Source organism: Mytilus californianus, unplaced genomic scaffold, assembly GCF_021869535.1.
Source record: "Mytilus californianus isolate M0D057914Y unplaced genomic scaffold, xbMytCali1.0.p SCAF_1, whole genome shotgun sequence".
In the NCBI taxonomy this organism is placed as follows: Eukaryota; Metazoa; Mollusca; class Bivalvia; order Mytilida; family Mytilidae; genus Mytilus; species Mytilus californianus.
In genome coordinates this window covers 37369717-37389821 of record NW_026262581.1, presented here as the reverse complement: position 1 = coordinate 37389821, position 20105 = coordinate 37369717, and the positions used below count along the sequence as shown (strand labels likewise).

At 32.2% G+C, this 20105-nt stretch overlaps 2 protein-coding genes across 9 annotated transcripts in view; both read left to right on the top strand.

The window, feature by feature from the left end:
- LOC127702813 (S-adenosylmethionine mitochondrial carrier protein-like) overlaps window positions 1-20105 on the top strand; it is a 167108-nt gene that overhangs the window by 46691 nt on the left and 100312 nt on the right. For all 5 annotated transcript variants that reach the window (XM_052207131.1, XM_052207139.1, XM_052207123.1 and 2 more), the window contains exon 5: window positions 16222-16326. In XM_052207131.1, the coding sequence (XP_052063091.1) occupies window positions 16222-16326 (105 nt within the window). The remainder of the gene's footprint in view (window positions 1-16221; window positions 16327-20105) is intronic.
- The window catches only part of LOC127702978 (nuclear transcription factor Y subunit beta-like), a 298592-nt gene that overhangs the window by 245306 nt on the left and 33181 nt on the right, over window positions 1-20105 (top strand). The window lies entirely within an intron of this gene.

The window sequence follows — 20105 nt, the reverse complement described above, 5'->3', positions numbered from 1 at the left end:
CCTTAATTTGGCCTCAAACTCTGTGTACATTTATAATAGTACTTCCTGTCTACTTGCATTATACACAGAGATGAATGGAAAACAGATGGCACATAACATTTATATCACCAGCTCATATTTCTAATTGCTCAACTTTTGCTCAACTATATGAAAAGTTAAACCAAAGATCAATTGCTCAACTTTTCCTCAACTACAAAAAAAATCAAAGTCTGAATGCTCAACTTTTCCTCAACTACAAAAAATTCAAAGTCTGAATGCTCAACTTTTGCTCAACTATATGAAAACCAAAGATCAATTGCTCAACTTTTCCTCAACTTAATGGCCAGCTTCAGTTGAGGGCCAGTTGAGCGACATCTATCAAACATACAGTGCTTGGCCAGGTTTGAGTTGAGCTAAGATGCTCAACACCTAGCCCTCAACTATTTTGCTTAAAACAGCTAGCCCTTAACTGTCCGCCACATGGCCCTCAACTGGCCCTCAACTTTTTTTTCTGTAGGGGGTGTCAAATATTTAATCACAATCCAAATTCAGTGCTGTATCAAGCTTGAATGTTGTGTCCATACTTGCTCCAACTGTTCAGGGTTCGACCTCTGTGGTCGTATCAAGCTGCGCCCAGCGGAGCATTTTATTTTTGCGTTGTATTTATTTTCACGAATTTTGTGGTGGTTATATATTCGCACAAAAATAAATACATGCGAATACAAATTGATATACAAATTAAATGCATACGGGGTATATACAAAACCATTGCATAAATATCATCGGAATAAGAATACCTTACATAACCTCAAACAAACTTTGAAACTGTTAAAATAACACCACTTATTCACACAGAAAACCAATTTAGAAGATAAGGACAAAAGGTAACAAATAATGACCCTAGCCAAATATTACAGCTTTATTGTGTAACAAACAACTTAATTGGATGATGTACAGATGACTTTTTGATGATTTACTAATCTTTGTTTATTTTGTTTATATTGTTTCATATTGTTTCATATTTTTAAACAAATGAAGACATAATTACTGAACATTTAAATATATCAAGTCTCTTATTAGCTCTCCTGGCCCGAAGGGCAAAGGGAGCTTTTCTCATCACTTGGCTTCCGTTGTCTTCTGTTAACTTTTACAAAAATCTTCTCATCTGAAACTACTGGACAAAATTTAACCAAGCTTTGCCACAATCATCATTGGGGTATCTAGTTTAAAATAAATGTGGATAGTGTCCACATGTGGACACAGATGATGCCCCCGCTTGCATATCATATAGTTATAAAGGGACATAACTGAAGAACAGTAAAAGTGACACTACCCAAATTTGAACTTGATCAGAGTTTTGTGGTAATAAGCATTGTGTGTAAGTCTCATAACATTTGGTTGAGGCTAACTTAAGTAGAGAACAGAAACTAAAAATTCAGCAATTTTGAACGGTTGTGTATAAGTTATATAACATTTGATTGAGACAAACTAAAGTTAGAGAAAGGAAACGAAAAATTCAGCAATTTTTATGTTTATAAAGGGACATAACTCAAGAATGGCAAAAGTGACGCCACTAAATTTCGTACTTTATCTGTATTATGTAGTAATAAGCATTGTGTATAAGTTTCATAACATTTGGTTGAGGCAAACTAAAGTTAGAAAACAGAAACAAAAAAATTGTACTTGATCTTAGTTTTGTGGTAATGAATATTGGGTATAGGTTTCATAATGTTTGGTTGGGGCAAACTTAAGTTACAGAATGGAAACTAAAAATTTTGCAATCTTTCGATTTATAAAGGGGCATAACTCAATAATGGTTAAAGTGACACTACCCAAATTCAACTTGATCTGTGTTTTATCAGTGGAAGTCAAAATTAAACATTGCATTGTATAAAGCATTGATTGTTTATGATTCAACTATAATCATGGACAAAGGAAGATAACTCCAATTTAAAAAATTACTTGATATTTAGAAGAAATTAAAAATTTAGCAATTTTTATACAACCGCAAAAACTTTTTGCGGTCGTATATTGGTATGACGTCGACGTCGTCGTCGTCGTCGTCGTCCGAAGACACATTGGTTTTCGCACTATAACTTTAGTTTAAGTAAATGGATCTCTATGAAATTTTATCATAAGGTTAAATACCACAAAAGGAAGGTTGGGATTGATTTTGGGGGTTATGGTACCAACAGTTAAGGAATTGGGGGCCAAAAAGGGGCCAAAAATAAGCATTTTCTAGTTTCCAGACAATAACTTGTGGAACGGTGTATGGATCTCGCTGAAATTATACCACAAGTTTCCATACCACAAAGGGATGGTTAGGATTTGCTTTGGGGAGTTATGGCTCAAACCGTTTAGGAATTAGGGGCAAAAAAGGGGGAAAAACAAGGCTGTCCTGGTTAGTGGACAAATACTTTAGTACAAAACATAATTTAAAGCAGTGTAAGGGAGATAAATCAAATACATCATTTGAATTGCCTCCCTTACACTGCTTTTAAATTATGTATAAAGTAATAGTTAATGAACAATTAAGACAATTTAAAACAGTGTAAGGGAGGTAATCCAAATACAACGTTTTGAATACTTCCCTTACACTGCTTTTAAATTATGTTTAAAGAAATGCATATTTATAAAGGAAGAGCAGTAAAAATATCTGCAAATGTTGCATCTTTTTTTTTTACAAAAAAATCCATACGAAAGATTTGACACCATATTTTAAATTCTATTATAAAATAGATTAAGTTAGCACTATGGGTAATTTTGGTTGCAAACTCCATTGGAAATTTGAATTGAGATTATGACCATATCTTGAGGGAAAGAATTTTTTGGAGGAAAAAGGGGGGGGGGGTAAAAAGAAATTGTGGGGGGTCAATTTTTTCTCATTTCAGATTTCAGAAATTAAAAAGAATTATTCTTCAAATATTATTTTTTTTTTAAATTTCAAATATTGGAAAATTTCAAGAAGTAATCTTTAATTGCACAGTATGGCGCATTAGATTTGTAAAATCTTTGACCACATTGATTTATTTGTTATGGCTTATTTGACCGTGTATTTAGATTTTTAATTTTGGGTCCAGTTTTCAAATTGGTCTACATTAAGGCCCAAAGGGTCCAAAATTAAACTTTGTTTGATTTTAACAAAAATTGAATATATGGGGTTCTTTGATATGCTGAATCTAAACATGTATTTAGATTTTTGATTTTGGGCCCAGTTTTCAAGTTGGTCCAAATTGGGGTCCAAAATTAAACTTTGTTTGATTTCAACAAAAATTGAATATATGGGGTTCTTTGATATGCTGAATCTAACCATGTATTTAGATTTTTTATTTGTGGGCCCCGCTATCAAATTGGTTCATATTGAGGTCAAAAGGGTCCAAAATTAAACTTTGTTTGAATTCATCAAAAATTGAATTATTGGGGTTCTTTGATATGCCAAATCTAACTGTGTATTTAGATTTTTAAATTTGGGTCCCGTTTTTTAAATTGGTCTACATTAAGGTCCAAAGGGTCCAAAATCAAACTTAGTTTGATTTTAACAAAAAATGAATTTTTGGGGTTCTTTGATATGCTGAATCTAAACATGTGTTAATTTTTGATTATGGGCACAGTTTCCAAGTTGGTCCAAGTTGGGGTCCAAAATAAAAGTTTGTTTGATTTCAACAAAAATTGAATATATGGAGTTCTTTGAAATAATGAATCTAACCATGTATTTTGATTTTTGGGCCCCGTTATCAAATTGGTCCACATTGAGGTCAAAAGGGTCCAACATTAAACTTTGTTTGATTTCATCAAAAATTGAATTCTTTGGATTCTTTGATATGCTGAATCTAACCATGTATTTAGATTTTGGATATTGGACCATAATAGGTAAATTAAAAAATTTTAAGTTCTTGGACCACATTCATTCTGTGTCAGAAACCTATGCTGTGTCAAATATTTAATCACAATCAAAATTCAGAGCTGTATCAAGCTTGAATGTTGTGTCCATACTTGCCCCAACTGTTCAGGGGAGCATTTTATTCCATTTATAAAGGGGCATAACTCTAGAACGGATAAAGTGACGCCACCAAAATTTAAAGTTGATCTGTGTTTTGTGGTAATAAGCATTGTGTGTAAGTTTCATTAAATTTGGTTGAGGCAAACTCAAGTTAGAGAACGGAAACCAATTTTGGGACGTGCGTACGTACGTACAGACAGACAAGGGTAAAACTTTATGCCCCCACCACTACGATGGGGGCATAAAAATGTGTCCGATGACCCTGACTGCCAACCAAAATGGCCGACATGGCTAATAAAATGCTTTGCTGAGCGCAGCCTGATACGACCGCAGAGGTCGATCCCTGAACAGTTGGGGCAAGTTTGGACACAATATTCAAGCTTGATATATTCTGAATTTGGATTGTGATCAAATTTTTGACATAATATAGGTTTCTGACACAAAATAAAAGTGCTCAAAGATCTTAAAAATCTATTGCGCAATACTGTGCATTTGCGTATTACTTTCAATTGAAGATTTCTTCTTGAAACTTTTCAAAAAATTTGAAATTTCAAATATTTTGAAGAAAAAAAATTGGGAAAAAAATCCCCCCCTCCAATCTTTTTTACCCCCCTTGGAGTAATTACCCCCAAAACTCAATCCCAGCCTTTCCTTTGAGGTATGGAACGTTGTAGTACAATTTTAGAGAGATCCATACACTTAAACACAAGTTATTGTCTGGAAACTAGAAACATGCTTGTTTTTGGCCCTTTTTTTGCCCCTTATTCCTGCATGTTTGGGGCAATTACCCCTGAACTCAATCCCAGCCTTCCCTTTGTGATGTGGAACCTTGTGGTACAATTTCAGTGAGATCCCTACACTTACACACAAGTTATTGTCCGGAAACTACAAAAATGCTTATTTTTGGCCCCATTTTGGCCCCTAATTCCTAAACTGTTGGTACCATAACCCCCAAAATTAATCCCAACCTTGCTTTTGTGGTATTGAACCTTCTTGTAAAACTTCATACAGATCTATTACCTTAAACTAAAGTTATTTTCCGGAAACCAAATGTGTCTTCGGACGACGATGACGTTGACGACGACAACATAGCATTATACGAACCCCAAAATTTTTTTTGCGGTCATATAAAAATAGAACACTAAAGTTATTGTGCGAAAACCAATGTGTCTTCGCAGACGAAGACGAAGACGAAGCCAACGTCATACCAATATACGACCCCAAAAATTTTTTGCGGTCGTATAATAAGTTATCATATAATAATGATAATAATAAATTCTTTATTTAAAGAGGGTAACTCAATTAGAAGTAGTCTAATTTTCATTGAGGCCCTCAAACAAAATACATGTATACAGTTAACATTCATACATTAAAATACAATATATATTACTAGTATATACACAATTCAATCATTCAAACATACAAATAGCAATAAATGGCAATAATTGGTAAAGTTTTGATTAAATTTTCTTATTCTTACAATAAAAGAATGAAAACAAATTAATCGACTTGCATAGAATTTTCAAGAAAATGATTATAACAATGTTTCTTAAATAATTCCACATTTCGACAATTTTTTATTTTGAGTGGTAAATTATTCCATACCTTTGTTGCAGAATAATGAAAAGATTTTTTATAAAAATTTGTATTTGGTCTTTGAACAAATAGATCATTATTAGAAACAGATCGTAAGTTGTGGTGTTGCACATCATTAATATTTAGCATTGTTAAGTAATCAGGTGTTAGTCCATTTACAATTTTATACATTAGAATTGATTGTTGGTATTTTATTCTTTTTGTAAAAGATAGCCATTTTAAAGACGAAAACATAAAATTAGATGGAACAGAAATATCGCATTCAAGTATAATTCTTGCTACTCTTTTTTGAAGTTTTATGATTCTATCTGAATCTTTTTGTAATAAATTTCCCCAAACTGAACTACAATAGTCTATATATGTTAGAATATATGCATTATAAAATAGTTGTCTTGTGTGTATAGGCAAATATACTTTAATTTTAAACAAAAGTGATATTTTGGATGAGATAGTCTTGCATATACGATCAACATGATCCTCCCAGCTTAAATTTTCATCAATGTCAATTCCAAGTAATTTGAAAGAATGGACATTTTCAATACATGTTTCATTGACCGTAATACATAATTCTGATAGTTGTGTAAGTTTTTGTTTTGAACCCAATTTCATACACTTTGTTTTTTGTGCATTAATTTTCATACTGTTATTGTTACACCAAGATTGTATAGCATTTAAATCATTTTGCAATATGCTGTTTATTTTTTCAATGTTTTTATTAAGAAAATGCAATGTTGAATCATCAGCATATAAATCCATGTCGGATTGTTTAACATGAAGTGGTAAATCATTTATATAAATTAAAAATAACAGAGGACCTAAAATAGAACCTTGAAGCACTCCATATTTTACAAACGATTTATCAGATTTAATGTTAGCGTATTGAACTTCTTGTTGTCTCTCAGACAAATATGTTTAAAAGGTTTAGATTTTGGAAATTCTACCTCTAACCATAAAGTTTCTAATGTGTTAATTGATAAATCAGATCTATTTTAACTGCAATAGAATCTTTGACATAAACCAATAGACCACCACCATCCTTACTCTGGCGATCTTTTCTGAAAATTTTGTATCCTGGCACTTTACATTGTTCATTGTTGATATCAGGTTTTAAGAATGTTTCAACTAATCCAAATAAATCTAAATATTTGTTGTTTATAGTAATTATATTCTTTAACTCGTCAAATTTAGATAAAATACGTCTAACATTAAGGCATACAGCATTTAAACCTTTACATTTTAGATTAAGACAGGTTTTTTTATACGACCGCAAAAAAATTTTGTGGTCGTATATTGGTATGACGTTGGCGTCGTCGTCTTCGTCGTCGTCGACGTCCGGCGTCATCGTCCGAAGACACATTTGTTTTCGCACTCTAACTTTAGTTTAAGTAAATGGATCTTTTTGAAATTTGACCATAAGGTTAAATACCACAAAAGGAAGGTTGGGATTGATTTTGGGGGTTATGGTACCAACAGTTAGGGAATTAGGGGCCAAAAATAAGCATTTTCTAGTTTCTAGACAATAACTGTGGAACGGTGTATGGATCTCTCTGAAATTATACTACAAGTTTCCATACCACAAAGGGATGGTTAGGATTTGCTTTGGGGGGTTATGGCTCAAACCGTTTAGGAATTAGGGGCAAAAAAGGGGGAAAAACAAGGTTGTCCTGGTTAATGGACAAATACTTTAGTACAAAACATAATTTAAAGCAGTGTAAGGGAGATAAATCAAATCCATCATTGAAATTATCTCCCTTACACTGCTTTTAAATTATGTATAAAGTAATGGTTAATGAACAATAAAGATAATTTAAAACAGTGTAAGGGAGGTAATCCAAATACAACGTTTTGGTTACTTCCCTTACACTGCTTTTAAATTATGTTTAAAGAAATGCATATTTATAAAGGAAGACCAGTAAAAATATCTGCAAATGTTGCATCTTTTTTTTTACAAAAAAATCCATATGAAAGATTTGACACTATATTTTAAATTCTATTATAAAATAGATTAAGTTAGCACTATGGTAAATTTAAATGGGTAATTATGGTTGCCAACTCCATTGGAAATTTGAATTGAGATTATGACCATATCTTGAGGGAAAGAATTTTTGGGGGGAAAAAAGGGGGGGGGATAAAAAGAAATTGTGGGGGGTCAATTTTTTCTCATTACAGATTTCAGAAATTAAAAAAATTATTCTTCAAATATTTTTTTTTTTTCAAATTTCAAATATTGAAAAATTTCAAGAAGAAATCTTTAATTGCACAGTATGGCGCATTAGATTTGTAAAATCTTTGATCACATTTATTTATTTGTAATGCCGAATCCAACAGTGTATTTAGATTTTTAATTTTGGGTCCAGTTTTCAAATTGGTCTACATTATGGTCCAAAAGGTCCAAAATTAAACTTTGTTTGATTTTAGCAAAAATTGAATATATGAGGTTCTTTGATATGCTGAATCTAAACATGTATTTAGATTTTTGATTTTTGGCCCAGTTTTCAAGTTGGTCCAAATTGGGGTCCAAAATTGAACTTTGTTTGATTTCAACAAAAATTGAATATATATATGGGGTTCCTTGATATGCTGAATCTAACCATGTATTTAGATTTTTTATTTGTGGACCCCTTTATCAAATTGGTTCATATTGAGGTCAAAAGGGTCCAAAATTAAACTTTGTTTGATTTCATCAAAAATTGAATTATTGGGGTTCTTTGATATTCCAAATCTAACCGTGTATTTAGATTTTTAATTTTGGGTCCTGTTTTTTAAATTGGTCTACATTAAGGTCCAAAGGGTCCAAAATTAAACTAAGTTTGATTTTAACAAAAATTGAATTCTTGGGGTTCTTTGATATGCTGAATCTAAACATGTGTTTAGATTTTTATACGACCGCAAAAAAATTTTGTGGTCGTATATTGGTATGACGTTGGCGTCGTCGTCGTCGTTGTCGTCGTCGTCCGGCGTCGTCGTCGTCCGAATACATATTGGTTTTCGCACTCTAACTTTAGTTTAAGTGAATGGATCTTTTTGAAATTTGACCATAAGGTTAAATACCACAAAAGGAAGGTTGGGATTGATTTTGGGGGTTATGGTACCAACAGTTAAGGAATTAGGGGCCAAAAAGGGGCCAAAAATGAGCATTTTCTAGTTTCCAGACAATAACTGTGGAACGGTGTATGGATCTCTCTGAAATTATACTACAAGTTTCCATACCACAAAGGGATGGTTAGGATTTGCTTTGGGGGGTTATGGCTCAAACCGTTTAGGAATTAGGGGCAAAAAAGGGGGAAAAACAAGGTTGTCCTGGTTAATGGACAAATACTTTAGTACAAAACATAATTTAAAGCAGTGTAAGGGAGATAAATCAAATACATCATTGAAATTATCTCCCTTACACTGCTTTTATATTATGTATAAAGTAATGGTTAATGAACAATAAAGATAATCTAAAACAGTGTAAGGGAGGTAATCCAAATACAACGTTTTGGTTACTTCCCTTACACTGCTTTTAAATTATGTTTAAAGAAATGCATATTTATAAAGGAAGACCAGTAAAAATATCTGCAAATGTTTTCATCTTTTTTTTTTACAAAAAAATCCATATGAAAGATTTGACACTATATTTTTATTAATTCTATTATAAAATAGATTAAGTTAGCACTATGGTAAATTTAAATGGGTAATTATGGTTGCCAACTCCATTGGAAATTTGAATTGAATTTATGACCATATCTTGAGGGAAAGAATTTTTTGGGGGGAAAAGGGGGGGGATAAAAAGAAATTGTGGGGGGCCAATTTTTTCTCATTTCAGATTTCAGAAATTAAAAAGAATTATTCTTCAAATATTATTTTTTTTTCAAATTTCAAATATTGAAAAATTTCAAGAAGTAATCTTTAATTGCACAGTATGGCGCATTAGATTTGTAAAATCTTTGATCACATTTATTTATTTGTTATGCCGAATCTAACAGTGTATTTAGATTTTTAATTTTGGGTCCAGTTTTCAAATTGGTCTACATTAATGTCCAAAGGGTCCAAAATTAAACTTTGTTTGATTTTAGCAAAAATTGAATATATGAGGTTCTTTGATATGCTGAATCTAAACATGTATTTAGATTTTTGATTTTTGGCCCAGTTTTCAAGTTGGTCCAAATTGGGGTCCAAAATTAAACTTTGTTTGATTTCAACAAAAATTGAATATATGGGGTTCTTTGATATGCTGAATCTAACCATGTATTTAGATTTTTTATTTGTGGACCCCGTTATCTAATTGGTTCATATTGAGGTCAAAAGGGTCCAAAATTAAACTTTATTTGATTTCATCTAAATTTGAATTATTGGGGTTCTTTGATATTCCAAATCTAACCGTGTATTTAGGTTTTTAATTTTGGGTCCTGTTTTTTAAATTGGTCTACATTGAGGTCCAAAGGGTCCAAAATTAAACTTAGTTTGATTTTAACAAAAATTGAATTCTTGGGGTTCTTTGATTTGCTGAATCTAAACATGTGTTTAGATTTTTGATTATGGGCCCAGTTTTCAAGTTGGTCCAAGATAGGGTCCAGTATTTAAACTTTGTTTGATTTCAACAAAAATTGAATATATGGTGTTCTTTGATATTCTGAATCTAAACATGTATTTAGATTTTTGATTATGGGCCCAGTTTTCAAGTTGGTCCAAATTGGGGTCCAAAATTAAACTTTGTTTGATTTCAACAAAAATTGAATATATGAGGTTCTTTGATATGCTGAATCTAACCATGTATTTAGATTTTTTATTTGTAGGCCCCGCTATCAAATTGGTTCATATTGAGGTCAAAAGGGTCCAAAATTAAACTTTGTTTGATTTCATCGAAAATTGAATTATTGGGGTTCTTTGATATGCCAAATCTAACCGTGTTTTTAGATTTTTAATTTGGGTCCCGTTTTTTAAATTGGTCTTCATTGAGGTCCAAAGGGTCCAAAATTAAACTTAGTTTGATTTAAACAAAAATTGAATTCTTGGGGTTCTTTGATATGCTGAATCTAAACATGTGTTTAGATTTTTGATTATGGGCCCAGTTTTCAAGTTGGTCCAAGTTGGGGTCCAAAATTAAACTTTGTTTGATTTCATCGAAAATTGAATATATGGGGTTCTTTGATATGCTGAATCTAACCATGAATTTAGAATTTTTATTTGTGGGCCCCGCTATCAAATTGGTTCATATTGAGGTCAAAAGGGTCCAAAATTAAACTTTGTTTGATTTCATAAAAAATTGAATTATTGGGGTTCTTTGATATTCCAAATCTAACCGTGTATTTAGATTTTTAATTTTAAGTCCCGCTTTTTAAATTGGTCTACATTAAGGTCCAAAGGGTCCAAAATTAAACTTAGTTTGATTTTAGCAAAAATTGAATTCTTGGGGTTCTTTGATATGCTGAATCTAAACATGTGTTTAGATTTTTGATTATGGGCCCAGTTTTCAAGTTTGTCCAAGTTGGGGTCCAAAATTAAACTTTGTTTGATTTTAACAAAAATTGAATATATGGGGTTCTTTGATATGCTGAATCTAACCATGTATTTTGATTTTGGACATTGGACCATAATAGGTAAATTAAAAAAATTCAAGTTCTTAGACCACATTCTTTCTGTGTCAGAAACCTATGCTGTGTCAAATATTTAATAACAATCCAAATTCAGAGCTGTATCAAGCTTGAATGTTGTGTCCATACTTGCCCCAACTGTTCAGGGTTCGACCTCTGCGGTCGTATCAAGCTGCGCCCCAGCGAAGCATTTTATTGATTATGGGCCCAGTTTTCAAGTTGGTCCAAGATAGGGTCCAGTATTTAAACTTTGTTTGATTTCAACAAAAATTGAATATATGAGGTTCTTTGATATGCTGAATCTAACCATGTATTTAGATTTTTTATTTGTAGGCCCCGCTATCAAATTGGTTCATATTGAGGTCAAAAGGGTCCAAAATAAAACTTTGTTTGATTTTATCAAAAATTGAATTATTGGGGTTCTTTGATATGCCAAATCTAACCGTGTTTTTAGATTTTTAATTTGGGTCCCGTTTTTTAAATTGGTCTTCATTGAGGTCCAAAGGGTCCAAAATTAAACTGAGTTTGATTTTAACAAAAATTGAATTCTTGGGGTTCTTTGATATGCTGAATCTAAACATGTGTCTAGATTTTTGATTATTGGCCCAGTTTTCAAGTTGGTCCAAGTTGGGGTCCAAAATTAAACTTTTTTTAATTTCAACAAAAATTGAATATATGGGGTTCTTTGATATGCTGAATCTAACCATGAATTTAGATTTTTTATTTGTGGGCCCCGCTATCAAGTTGGTTCATATTGAGGTCAAAAGGGTCCAAAATTAAACTTTGTTTGATTTCATCAAAAATTGAATTATTGGGGTTCTTTGATATTCCAAATCTGACCGTGTATTTAGATTTTTAATTTTAAGTCCCGTTTTTTAAATTGGTCTACATTAAGGTCCAAAGGGTCCAAAATTAAACTTAGTTTGATTTTAGCAAAAATTGAATTCTTAGGGTTATTTGATATGCTGAATCTAAACATGTGTTTAGATTTTTGATTATGGGCCCAGTTTTCAAGTTTGTCCAAGTTGGGGTCCAAAATTAAACTTTGTTTGATTTTAACAAAAATTGAATATATGGGGTTCTTTGATATGCTGAATCTAACCATGTATTTTGATTTTTGACATTGGACCATAATAGGTAAATTAAAAAAATTCAAGTTTTTAGACCACATTCTTTCTGTGTCAGAAACCTATGCTGTGTCAAATATTTAATCACAATCCAAATTCAGAGCTGTATCAAGCTTGAATGTTGTGTCCATACTTGCCCCAACTGTTTAGGGTTCGACCTCTGCGGTCGTATCAAGCTGCGCCCCAGCGAAGCATTTTATTATAATGTTTGTTTCTATCACTTTTAGGTTTTGAGCTTAAGCTATTAGCGCAAATACCATTGTTAGATAGCTTTCAATTAAAACAGGTTGAAGGATTAAAATATTTTTTTAAATTAGATTAAATACACTGTAAACTTCCTGGTTTTTATATGAACGCAAAAAATCTAACAACTTATTATACGACCGCAAAAAATTTTTGGGGTCGTATATTGGTATGACGTTAGCCTCGTCGTTGTCGTCGTCGTCCGAAGACACATTGGTTTTCGCACTCTAACTTTAGTTTAAGTGAATGGATCTCTAGGAAATTTTACCATAAGGTTCAATACCACAAAAAGAAGGTTGGGATTGATTTTGGGGGTTATGGTACCAACAGTTAAGGAATTAGGGGCCAAAAATAAGCATTTTTGTAACTTCCAGACATAACTTGTGTGTTAGTGTATGGATCTCTCTAACATTGTACCACAAGGTTCCATATCACAAAGGGAATGCTGGGATTGATAATGGGGGTAATTGTCTCAAAATTTTAGGAATTAGGGGCCAAAAAAGGGGCAAAAAATAAGCATTTTTTCTAGTTTCATGACAATAACTTGTTTGTAAGTGTATGGATCTTTCTCAAATTGTACTACAAGGTTCCATATCACAAAGGGAAAGCTGGAATTGAGTTTGAGGGTAATTGCCCAAAACGTTTAGGAAAAAGGGGCCAAAAAGGGGCCAAAAATAAGCATTTTTCTAGTTTCCAGACAATAACTTGTGTTCAAGTGTATGGATCTCTCTGAAATTGTACTGCAAGGTACCATACCACTAAGGGAAGGCTGTGATTGATTTTTGGGGTAATTGCCTCAAAGTTTTAGGAATTAGGGGCCAAAAGGGGAAAAAAAGAAGCATTTTTCTAGTTTCAGGACAATAACTTGTGTGTAAGTGTATGGGTCTTTATGAAATTGTACTACAAGGTTCCATATCACAAAGGGAAAGCTGGGTTTGAGTTTGGGGGTAATTGCCCGAAACGTTTAGGAATTTGGGGCCAAAAGGGGCCAAAACACAAGCATTTTTCTAGTTTCCAGACAATAACTTGTGTTCAAGTGTATGGATCTCTCTGAAATTGTACTGCAAGGTACCATACCACAAAGGGAAGGCTGTTATTGAGTTTTGGGGTGATGAATCATAAGGGGGTTCAAAAAATTGGGGGGGGGGGGTGTTTTTCCCTTTTTTTTCCTTTTTTTTTTTTTAATTTTCCATTTTAAATTGGTTATTTCTGATTTATATATAAAAGCAAATAATAATGATATGGTTTGAATAGGTAAATTAAAATTTTCTTAGACCACATTCATTCTGTGTCAGAAACCTATGCTGTGTCAAATATTTAATCACAATCCAAATTCAGAGCTGTATCAAGCTTGAATGTTGTGTCCATACTTGCCCAAACTGTTCAGGGTTCGACCTCTGCAGTCGTATCAAGCTGCTCCCCAACAGAGCATTTTATTTTTTATAGTGAAAATTGAAAACTTATTTGTAGCTACTATAGCTCTTTCCAAAGCAGGCGACCTATCCTGAAGCGAGAATTTTTTAAAAGACCAGGTAAAAATCTATGAAATTCATACAGTTTTGTTTATCTGAAATGTGCCTGTATCATGCCTACATGCGTATGCATATGACCTGATTTCAGGTTTTTATATGACCGCAAAAAAATTTTGCGGTCGTATATTGGTATCACGTCAGCGGCATCAGCGTCGTCCAAAGACATTTGGTTTCCGGACAATAACTTTAGTTTAAGTGTATGGATCTCTATGAAATTTAAGGAAAAAGTTCAATACCACAAAAGGAAGGTTGGGATTGTTATTGGGGGTGATGGTCCCAACCGTTTAGGAATAAGGGGCCAAAACAAGCATTTTTCTAGTTTCAGGACAATAACTTGTGTATAAGTATTTTGATTGCTCTGAAATTGTTCCACAAGATTCAATACCTCAAGTAGAAGGTTGGGATTCATTTTGGGGGTAATTGCCCAAACCGTTCAGGAATTAGGGGCCAAAAAGGGTCTAAAACAAGCATTTTTGTCGAGCCTTCGACTTTTGTCGAAAAAGCGAGACATAGCGATCCTACATTCCGTCGGCGGCGGCGTCCACAAATATTCACTCTGTGGTTAAAGTTTTTGAAATTTTAATAACTTTCTTAAACTATCCTGGATTTCTACCAAACTTGGACAGAAGCTTGTTTATGATCATAAGATTATATTCAAATGTAAATTTTGTAAAAAAAAAATTCCATTTTTCCGTATTTTACTTTTAAGTGGACTTAGTTTTTCTGCCAGGAAACATTACATTCACTCTGTGGTTAAAGTTTTTGAAATTTTAATAACTTTCTTAAACTATCCTGGATTTCTACCAAACTTGGAAAGAAGCTTGTTTATGATCATAAGATAGTATCCAGAAGTAAATTTTGTAAAAAAAAAAATCCATTTTTTCCGTATTTTACTTATTAATGGACTTAGTTTTTCTGCCAGTTAACATTACATTCACTCTGTGGATAAGGTTTTTAAAATTATTTTTTCCTCAAGATTTAAGAAATTGTCAATTTTCCGAAGAAAAAAATTGGGGGTCACAATTTATTTTGCCAATTCTTTGTATATAGTCTGAAAACAGATTTACTAAGTATTGCGCAACAGCACAGTGTAGGATTTTCTTGTTTCCAGACAATAATTTGAGTATAAGTCTTTGGATCTCTATGAAATTGTACTAGAAGGTTCCATACCAAAAAAAGGAAGGTTGGGATTGATTTTTGGAATTATGGCTCTAACCGTTTAGGAAAAAAGGGGCCAAAAACAATACTTTTCTGATACTTTGTATAAATTGCTTATTTCTTTACCTATTTCAATGGGGTTTAATTCAAAGAGAATTCTTAGGATTCTTTTATATGCTGAATCTAACTGTATTTAGATTTTGGAATTTGGGCACAGTTTTTAAATTGGTCTACTTTGAGGTCCAAAGGGTCCAAAATTAAACTTTTTTTGTTTGATTTCAACAAAAAGTGAATTCATGAGGTTCTTGGATATGCTGAATCTAACCATGTATTTAGATTTTGGATATTGGACCTTAAAAGGTAAATATTCAATTTTAATTTTTTAAGTTCTTAGACCACATTCATTCTGTGTCAGAAGCCTATGCTATCTCAAGCTTGAATCCATACTTTCCCCATTTGTTCAGGGTTTTGACCTCTGCAGTCCTTCAAGCTGCAACCTGCGGAGCATTTTTATGCCCCTGTCGTAGCGGAGGGGGCATTAAGTTTTACCCTTGTCTGTCTGTATGTCCGTACGTCCCGAATTTGGTTTCCGTTCTGTAACTTTAGTTTGCCTCAACCAAATGTTATGAAACTTATACACAATGCTTATTACCACAAAACACAGATCAAGTTTGAATTTTGGTGGTATCACTTTTACCTTTCTAGAGTCATGCCTCTTTACAAATGGAAAAATTGCTGAATTTTTCATTTCTGTTCTCTAACTTAAGTTTGCCTCAACCAAATGTTATGAAAATTATACACAATGCTTATTACCACAAAACTCAGATCAAGTACGAATTTGAGTAGCGTCACTTTTACATTCTTGAGTTATGTCTATATATAACGTTCTATGCAAGCGGGGGGGCATCATCTATGCCCCATGGACACATTCCACAATTATGTTATTTGATATTTGGATAATTGTTTGCTTCATTTTTTTTTTTTATTTCAGATCTTTTTTCTATTTTTAGACTTGCTGTTTGATAAGAGTCCCAGTTGAAGTCATAAAACAGAGAGCTCAGGTTTTCACAAATACGTCATCATACAGTGTTCTTAGAAATACCTTACAGTCTGAAGTAAGAGGTTAGATAGAGAAAAAAAATTCACAGATATTAATAATAAAAAGAAAAGGAATATTAATTTTATTCAACATATATGCAAAAATATAGAATGGACAAATAGAATCTTAAAAGACCAAACATGCATTTTACGGATTCAAAATAAGTTTTGTCAAGAAGACATGGATTAAACACCACAAATAGCTACTGAATTTATTTCTAATTCCCAACAAGGAGAATTGAGATTCATAAGATTCTAAACTTTTACATTTATACTGTTTTGATAGTGTATAAACAAAAAAAATCATTGCATTTTTAAATAGCATGTTATAAATTACAGTTCAAATGATAATTCTGAACTGGACGTCTTTGCCGGCTTATGTGTATTTTTTTTATTAACTTCCTAATTTGTTTAAGACCTGTGAAGGGGTAATACCACCACTGTTTTTCCCTTATTAGTCTTTGTTGAATTTTCATTTTTCAAAAAATTGTGCAGAATTTATCTTTGTTTCAAATAAAGAAATACTTGGCAAGAGTAACATTTTATCCTGTCCAGGACTATAGTGAAAATTTCACACAACATTTCATTGCATATAAGATAATAACCATCATTGAAAAAAAACAATCAAATTTTCACCCTTTTTTTTCCTGTTTACAATCTTTAGTAACCATATCTCAATTTTCCATAATATTTTATAACAAGAGGCTGTCAGACTGACAGCAAACCCGATTTTCCTGCAGAGGTCGAACCCTGAACAGTTGAGCAAGTATGGACACTGCATTTAAACTTAAAACTGCTCTGAATTTGGATTGTGATTGAATATTTGACACATTATAGGTTTGTGACACAAATTAATGTGGTCAAAGAACTGAAATATTTGAAATTGGACATTTACCTATTATGGTCCAATATCCAAAATCTAAGTACATTGTCAGAATCAGCATATCAAAGAACTCCAAGAATTCAATTTTTGATGAAATCAAACAATAGTTTCATTTAGGACCCTTTGGACCACAATGTGGACCAATTTGATAAAGGAGCCCACAATCCAAAATCTCTCAATACATGGTTAGATTCAGCATTTCAAGGAACCACATAAATTCAATGTTTGTGAATCAAACAAAGTTTAATTTTGGACCCTGATTTGGACCAACTTGAAAATTGAGCCCAAAAATTTAATATTTAAATACAAGTTTAGATTCAGCATTTGAAAGAACCCTATATATATTCAATTTAAGTTGAAATGAAACACAATTTATTTTATCCATATATTTTCTGTGCAAAGGGAAATAACTCAAACTGGATAAATATATATATGATTATAATCAATAAACCAGTGATGACTAAGTTCTATAAAATTAGATATGATTTCAAATTATAATCAATAATATAATAACAACAACCTGTGATGACTAAGTTCCCTAAAATTAGATATGATTTAACACTCAAACATTCTTAAAATCAGCATATCAAAGAACCCAAGAATTCGATTGTTGATTAAACAAAAGTTTAATTTAGGACCCTTTGTACCTCGATGTGGTATTATCTAACTAATAATTAAAAAAAAATACAGGTTTAGATTCAGCATTTCAAAGAACCCTATATATATTCAATTTATGTTGAAATCAAACACAGTTCAATTTTGGACCCCGATTTGGACCAACTTGAAAACTGGGTCCAAAATCAGAAATCTAAATATATGTTTATTAATAGACAATATAAGCTTAGTTTTGAAAGGAGTTCACCTAATCAAAAAAAATATATATAGCTTTCAGAAAATTAGTTTTTACAGAATAACAAACAAACTTACCTCAAAATTCTTCAAACAATTTACCAAAGAAAAGAAAAAAAAAATCAAAAATTTTATTTATCATTAATACCATGTCTTTTAAAAATCTATAAATCTTATCTGTAATTATCTTCAAAATGTCTAATAATGAACAGTAAATTTATAACTATAATTACTCCTATATAGCTTTTAATCATCAACACTTAGAAAACAGATAATTTTCAATAAATCTGTCACTCCAATTATAATAGTGAGATAAGACATTAACCATATGTTTAGTAAACTGATAACAGGACATACAAGTTGCTTTTTAAAAAAAAAAAAAGACAATACATGAACCTTAGAAATTTGTTATTCTAATTATTAATTCAACTGAATAAGAAATTATATATCAATGTTATCTTGGCCATGTGTGTGGAGGATAATATTTTCTTTTTATTGTAAATCATTACAATTTTGTCATGTTGAGAGAAGTGTTGAATATAAAGCAAGGAGAGAAAAAAAAAGATTCCCAGACGTATAATTTCTGAAAGAATAATAATAATTCAAAACATGGAGGACACATGTACCTTCTTCCAAAAATTCATAAAATTAATCTAGAAATAAGTAATGAGTCATTGCGAACTGGTCAGCTAGCAGGACACATTAATGTTCGTTACAGACCAATTATCAATAAGTGTAACTCTCCTGCGAGAGATACTTACTTGATCTAATTATAAATATAAAAAAGAAGATGTGGTATGATTGCCAATGAGACAACTCTCCACAAGAGACCAAATGACACAGAAATTAACAACTATATGTCACTGTACGGCCTTCAACAATGAGCAAAGCCCATACTGCATAGTCAGCTATAAAAGGCCCCGAAATGACAAATGTAAAACAATTCAAACGAGAAAACTAACGGCCTAATTTATATACAAAAAATGAACGAAAAACAAATATGTAACACATCAACAAACGACAACCACTAAATTACAGGCTCCTGACTTGGGACAGGCACATACATACAGAATGTGGCGGGGTTAAACATGTTAGTGGGATCCCAACCCTCCCCTAACCTGGGACAGTGGTGTAACAGTACAACATAAGAACGAACTATAAAAATCAGTTGAAAAAGGCTTAACTCATCAGATGGATACAAACAGAAATACTACACAGAGTGGACGTGGCCGGGTACTTGTATATCCCAACAACAAATAGACACTAAGTACAGATCTGAGAGTACTTGCAGTTACTGACAGCTAGTTCAAAGCCACTAACAACTAATTAAAAAAATCATGCATCTAAGACTAAATTATCAATTAGTACACATCCAACATCCAATTATTGAAGAGGCATAACTTTTACATTCAAGATACAAAAAAAATCGTTAATAAAATAGAGTCATACAAGGTAAAAAAGTATGCATTCTTATTGCCTATGATATACGTCAATGTACACAAATATGATAATTGATAATTTAGAAGAAACTGTTATCAATGCAATAGAATTTAATGACACACAGGAGAATATACTTTAAAGATTCTCAACAAAATAGATTTAACTGCATTTGTTAAATTAATTTTTAGAAACAATGAATTTAAGTTTAATGGACTGTCATACAAACACATTATAGGAGCGCCCATTGTCACCAACATGCACAGATCTGCATCTGTCTGCCCTATTCATTAAAATCTTAGATAAGTTCCAATGGAGAGAAAACATCAAATTACACTGTCAATAGGGATGACGGTTTTATGGTCTTCACAGGCAAATTAGAGCAAGTTGAAGATTTCTTTAACCTTGCAAACGAAATTGACCATCTACTTTAGTTCTTATATGAGGTGTCGACATCTAGTATGGCCTATTTAGAGGGTGGTAAAGGGTTATTTTCATGCAACGTTTTCAGCCTTTTTATTTCACGTGTTTCCGTGTTTCAACGTTTTATTTCTCTTTTTTCTCGTGTTTGGTTCGATGTGCGTGCTTCGTGTTTTCCCTTAATTATTTTCCGTGTTTCGTGTCGGT